Here is a 6,108-nt window from a genome sequence, read left to right as displayed (position 1 = left end):
GGGCAGCACGGTGGCTCAGTGGTTAGCACTTCTGCCTCACAGCGCTGGGGTCATGAGTTAGATTCCGTCCATTGCCTTATCTGTGAGGAGTTTGTATGTTCTCCCCATGTTTGCGTGGGTTTCCTCCGGGTGCTCCGATTTCCTCCCACACTCCAAAAACATACTGGTAGGTTAATTGGCTGCTATCAAAATTGATCCTAGTGTGTGTGTGTGTTAGGAAATTTAGACTGTAAGCTCCAATGGGGCAGGGACTGATGTGAATGAGTTCTCTGTACAGCGCTGCAGAATTAGTGGCATTATATAAACAGATGATGATGATGATGACATGTAATTATTTAGTGAACACAACATGGAAAATAACAGCCCCAGTCCCCTTTATCCACAATCCCATGCCACGCCCGATATATACAGTTCTGTGCCCACTGTTACACGTTCATGTCTGTACAGTACTGTACTAACAATTCAATTGACCACATAGAGATTTTGTATTTAGAACCATTGGATTTTTCCATGATCCCCCCATACAATTAGAGAACAGAATATGATAAGATCTTTTGTCCATGTACAATGTTTGTCACATACCACAATTCAAGGACGAGGACATGCACAGCTATACGCATGACATAGGGATAATCAGGCAAAACTAGGAAAAAGATGCATTTTCCATGATTGATCCTATAATTAATGTGATTATTGCAGCCTCAGAAATTTACCCCGGGTGCAGAATGCGTCACACTCATGCAAAGTCCCCCCCTGTCATGCAGAATTGCATAATATAATCAACCAGTACATTATAGGTCAGTGTTTGCGTGTACCTGGTCCACTGCAAACAATTTAGATAAATAAAACCCAGCGCATGGCTGCAGCAAGTTTCTGGATTTAGTCCTACGTTTCTGGACACTATGTTTCTTTATCAATGTATGCAGAATAAGGTGACTTGGTCTCAATGGGACGGGAGAGGCGTTGGGAGGTGGCTGGGTTATTTTTTAATGGTTAATTTCTTGTCTACATTTTGTCATTATTGTTATTATTTCTGTTAGCATTTTTTTTTAGTACTGGAAAGGGGGACATGAGGGTTCAGGTGGGATTTGATCCACGTGTTTCCTGCCCGCAACAATGTTAGATAACGTCTCTGGTTGTGATCTGTTCCCCCTGAGACAGAGATCACTTCTCTCCTTTCTAAATATTGCAGTTCCCAAAACAGAATCATTGTTTCAGATTGGTTGTTGTAATTTAGCAATTGGGAGCCCAGGAACTAAATGTAACGCTTCCCGAGTACAGTACTGCAGCTGTAGCCAGTGATGGACAACAGGTGGCCCCTCCACCTGTGGCCCCTCCGAGCCTTCACCTGTGGCCCCGAGCTCCTTCCTGCTTTATTGTTAGATGTGTTTGTTATAACTTGTCCACATGTGTAAAATGCAGATGATGTTATTACAGACAGGTGTTACTGAGATCCAGGGGGGTATTTTTTTAACACCACGTTAAGTAATTTTAGTGCTGTTTTTTATCATTTTCGAGTGGGTTAACTTTATCTGCGATTCAATTCCATTTTTAACGCTACGTTTTTTTTCATGAAACGGCCCTCTCGCGCTCCAGTAGAAGGTCTATTGAAAGTATAGGGTGTGCGGGAGGCAGCCGCGTTAAAAGCTATTCAATTGTTTTTTAATGCAGTGCGTTAAACAGGCCAATATGCTGTTTTATCTCGCACCTCTTTAGAGTGTGATAAAAATAAAAAAACCTCTGAAAACTATTTGAAATCATGTAATAATGAGAAAAAAAATATATAAAGTATGTTTATCACTAATGCCTAACAGGTAAAAGTTGATTTTCTTGCGAAAAAATAATGAAATAAAAAAGAATAAATAAATAAATAAAAATCACTAATTAAATATATTTATGTATGTTTTTGGTACAAATATGTTTGCACTAATGTGTTTTGACATGGTACAGATGATTCTACAGTAAAAAAAATAGTTAAATAAAAAAATTAAAAACCCACGGGAGATTTTTTTTCTTTACGCAGCGGGGACAAAGAAACCTTGCGGTCAATTGAATACCCCCCTAAGAGTGATGTGCGGCCCTTTTGAAGGTCAGAGGGCCCCTTCATGCGGATCCTGAAGTGCATCAGGTCACCTATGTCCTATGCGAATCCAGTGGATCCTGGCAGGAAGCCGTTAAAGAAAATGAACAGTTGAACATTTCTGACACAGCCGATCCACTGTACGTGTCAGTTTTACATTCCGACTGTATCTTATCTGATAGTTTATTTCGCACACACCCATAGAAATGACTGTTCAAACCTTGGATTGAACAAGGAAATGTATCTGTGCTTTTTACCTGGTGCCACGGAGAAGCTGAGATGATATTAGCAAATCTTATCAATAGGGGGATACAAATTTTAACAAAAGCATCCTGAGAGGACATCTCCTTCACTTGTATCTCAGTATTACACTCCAGAGAATGTGGGATATTGTGCTTTGTGTACACCACACCCCAGTCTGTCTATTAGTAGCAGACTTTGATCATTATTTACAGCTCTGTTTTTCTAATAATAATAATTTGCTTCCTCAGCACCGTTGTAGTAATATTAATACTATCTGTCCGTTTATGACGATGACAACTTGTTTACAGAAGGGGAGCATTTGATTTTATTTCTTTTTTTGGCAAACTCGTCTGTTCGCAGGCAGATGCTTTGTAGCCGCAACGAATCGTCATCAGAATGACGCCGATCAAATTCATAGAGGAAATGTCGTTTTCTGTACACGTCGTTACAAATAGGCAGTTTAGAACTTTTCTGTCGATTTCATCAATGTCCAAAACCAAACTAGTTATGTTTATGACACTAAAAATCTCAGAACTATCATAGATTAATGTATATTTATTTAGTACCTCCCAATATTACTTGTAGAAACAATACCTCTATGCTGTAACATGGTTATAATTTCAGACAAATACACAGGCAATACAGTGTGCACTACAGTTAGATGCACGTAAAGCTTTCTTCACGGCTGGGCAGCGTGAAACGGGACATACCTCCCAACTGTCCTTGCAGTCGGACCAAATGCTGACTAAGAGAGACAGTCACCCAAATTCGGGACTGTCCCATGAGATTCAGACAGTTGGCAGACTGTCCTACTCTCTTCTAACTGTTCTTGTCACTTTCACCACTTGTGGCTGCTGGTTTCTTTAGCTCAGTTGCTCGTTGTCTGGATCCTGGAATGTTGGGGTCCCTCTTTGGGGCAAAAATGCTCCAAACAGCTCTGGCATTAAATCAATAGCTCCCACGTTTAATGATTGGGCCTCCCTGGAACCAGCCCCAATTCTGCAAATTAGCTCCAATTTACTAAGAACTATCCCTCCATCATTGTCTTTATTTCCACTCTCTCTAAAAGAGGATGCCAATTCTCGAGTTTGGCCACAGTAACAGCCTTTCAGTATCCCAAGTATCTACAGCTTCTGTGTTAAGGCATCGGGATAGTCCCCAAACCTTCATCCTGGAGGATAATGTTTACTTGACTGGAGTACAAACAAATTTTTCTACAACTAATTCTCAGCCACAGAAAACAACTAATTCCATTAGAGACTTTTGTCTATGAAACTGGTATTGGAAAATAGGAGACGTCTTCTAGAAGAACCATTTCATCCCGTGTTCATGGAGATAGACCATTAAAACCTCCAATAACTCCAGTTTGCACAAATGTTTGTATCCTCAACACACCTGATGAATATTTTTCTTTTCCTGGTTTGATTTTATGCTGACCCATCGGCCTGGATCCAAAAATGTGACCTTTGCAAAATACAAAGGTCATTATTGACCTCAGAACCTGTCAACTAAGGCATCTACGGTGCTTCAGAAAATCACCAGGAAACGAAGGTCCGATAAAGATTAATGTGACCAGCACAACAGTCCTTGTGATTGGGGACATCACACTCGATAGGACACTGTTTTTCTATAGGTGTCTACAAATGTGTGACTGTAACACCTGTCGGATACTAGAAGATAATGTCCACTCTTTCTTCCTTACCATTTTATAGCCATAAACATTTCCCTAACAACCAGTAAAGAAACACTTTGCTAACTGCTATTTAAACAAACCATTTCCCCCAGGTCCTGTAATAAATGGGTGTTCACATCAGAAGAAACCAGTGCATTATCCAGGACCGTAAAACATCAAATACTGAGTTAATGTTTAAACCATCCTTGATAAGAAGCGGCTGCTGGAGATCCAGGAACACATCAAACTCAGCTGCCTCAATCCCCTACAACAAGGAGGAATCTGAAGAAACGTATTGGGAAGAGACAATCTCAGAAACCTAAACATGGGGGACTCAACGGACGTCCATCACAACGTCAGAGAGGACGTAGGATGTGACTGTAACTCTGCAGATATGGAACCTGTAATCAATGCAGGAGAACCTGTATCTGACACACCACCAATTCCAGGGTCACCTCACCCAGAATCTCTGGTCGAACAGAAGGAGTTTCGCTCAGATCGAGAAGATTTACAGCCATCCATGGTCAAGGTGGATGTCCCGAGTTGTTATCTGACCAATATGGACTGTCCGGTCTGTTTCAGTAGATACGACATCTACCGTGTTCCCAAGGAGTTGTCCTGCAAACACAACTTCTGCGCTATCTGTCTCAAGCTATTGATCCGTCACGAGGAAGATAACTGGGTCATCTCTTGCCCCATCTGTAGAGCTTCCACCGCCGTCTTTGGAGGTCTTGTATGTACTTTACAGAACCAGGAATCGCTAATGAGAAAGCTGGAGAACCCTGACACCAAAGCTGGGGATCCTGGTGGAGCTTCTGACACCCCAGAGAATGCTGTAAGATTGAGCAGCGGTGCCCATTGTGTCTCGGAAGATGAAAGTCACGGCAACCTGCAGATGGCGGCGAAAAGGCTGGTTGTCCTGTTACTGATGCTGCTCATCATCCTGATCATCATCCTGCAGTTTGTGTACACAGGAGTCATGAAATGGGTTCTTGTGTGTCTGCTTGGGGTGGTAGTGATCCTCACCGTTCTGCTCTGCTTCAACCCAAACTGTAACATTAGATTGCCGGGAGTCAAAAGAAGGACAACGTCATAATGTCACCTGCCGATGTAGGCACAGTGTGATTCATGGAGGGAAACAAGCACTATCTTGTATGTAGAGTGCAATGTGCACTATGTGATATATAGAGACTGCAATGTGCACTATGTGATATATATAGACTGCAATGTGCACTATGTGATATATAGAGAGTGCAATGTGCACTATGTGATATATATAGACTGCAATGTGCACTATGTGATATATATAGACTGCAATGTGCACTATGTGATATATATAGACTGCAATGTGCACTATGTGATATATATATGAACTGTGATGTGCACTGTTCTATACAGACTACAATGGATGTAATATACACAGTGTAAAATGACTGCTGTGCTGTACATAAACAGTGCACCCAGACTGCCCCTGAGCCACGTTGGTTTACAGAGTCAGCACTTGCTGTAGAGCCGCAGTTTGCACAGGGGAAGTGCACATTAGGTGCATTAAACAGTGCAGAGGGCACAAGACCTCAGGGTAGATTATTGAAATAAGAGAGAGGGCAGAGTGTGTTATTTGTAGGGGTGTTTCTTGGTCTCTGCTAAATGACAGCTCAGAGCTGGTGATCTCCTTTATGTGCACGAAACTGCGTTTTGCGGTGCGCAAATGTGTACTTTAAATCATCTCCAATGCGCACAGTTTAATAGGCGAGACGTCACTTGCACCCTGTAGTATAAATCCTGCTATAAATAGGTGACGTATACAGGTTTGTTTAATGTCAATAAAACAAATATTATAACCTACAGCAATCAGTCGTATGTCTGTTTTCATCGGTCATGGACAAGTTACACTAATAAGAGCAAACGTCTTGGTTGCACTATTAGCGGTATTTGCACACTTATTATATGGTATAGATTAAAAGTTCACATGTAAGTGTTTATATAGTTATCAAATACATATCAGCTCCCATTGTCTGGTTCTACTAAACTGCCACCAAGCTGGCGTGTGATTGGTTGCTGTGAGTTACAGCACATTATTGCTCATTGTACCATGTTATTAAATGAGCCCTGT

At 41.5% G+C, this 6,108-nt stretch overlaps 1 protein-coding gene across 1 annotated transcript; it reads left to right on the top strand.

Moving 5' to 3' along the window:
* The first annotated feature begins 3,795 nt into the window (after window positions 1–3,795).
* On the top strand, window positions 3,796–5,846 carry RNF186 (ring finger protein 186). The gene has a single exon (XM_075191609.1). The coding sequence runs from the start codon at window positions 4,321–4,323 to the stop codon at window positions 5,089–5,091; it is 771 nt and encodes a 256-aa protein (XP_075047710.1). The 5' UTR covers window positions 3,796–4,320; the 3' UTR covers window positions 5,092–5,846.
* Window positions 5,847–6,108: the final 262 nt, after the last annotated feature.

The sequence above is a fragment of the Mixophyes fleayi genome, chromosome 11, assembly GCF_038048845.1.
Source record: "Mixophyes fleayi isolate aMixFle1 chromosome 11, aMixFle1.hap1, whole genome shotgun sequence".
NCBI classification, from domain to species: Eukaryota; Metazoa; Chordata; class Amphibia; order Anura; family Limnodynastidae; genus Mixophyes; species Mixophyes fleayi.
The sequence above is the reverse complement of the archived record's forward strand: the minus strand, read 5'-3'. Positions and strand labels throughout refer to the sequence as shown.

What these genes read in the sequence shown, in the direction of transcription:
- RNF186 (XM_075191609.1), top strand. Translation starts at nt 4,321, where the DNA reads ATGGGGGACTCAACGGACGTCCATCACAACGTCAGAGAGGACGTAGGA.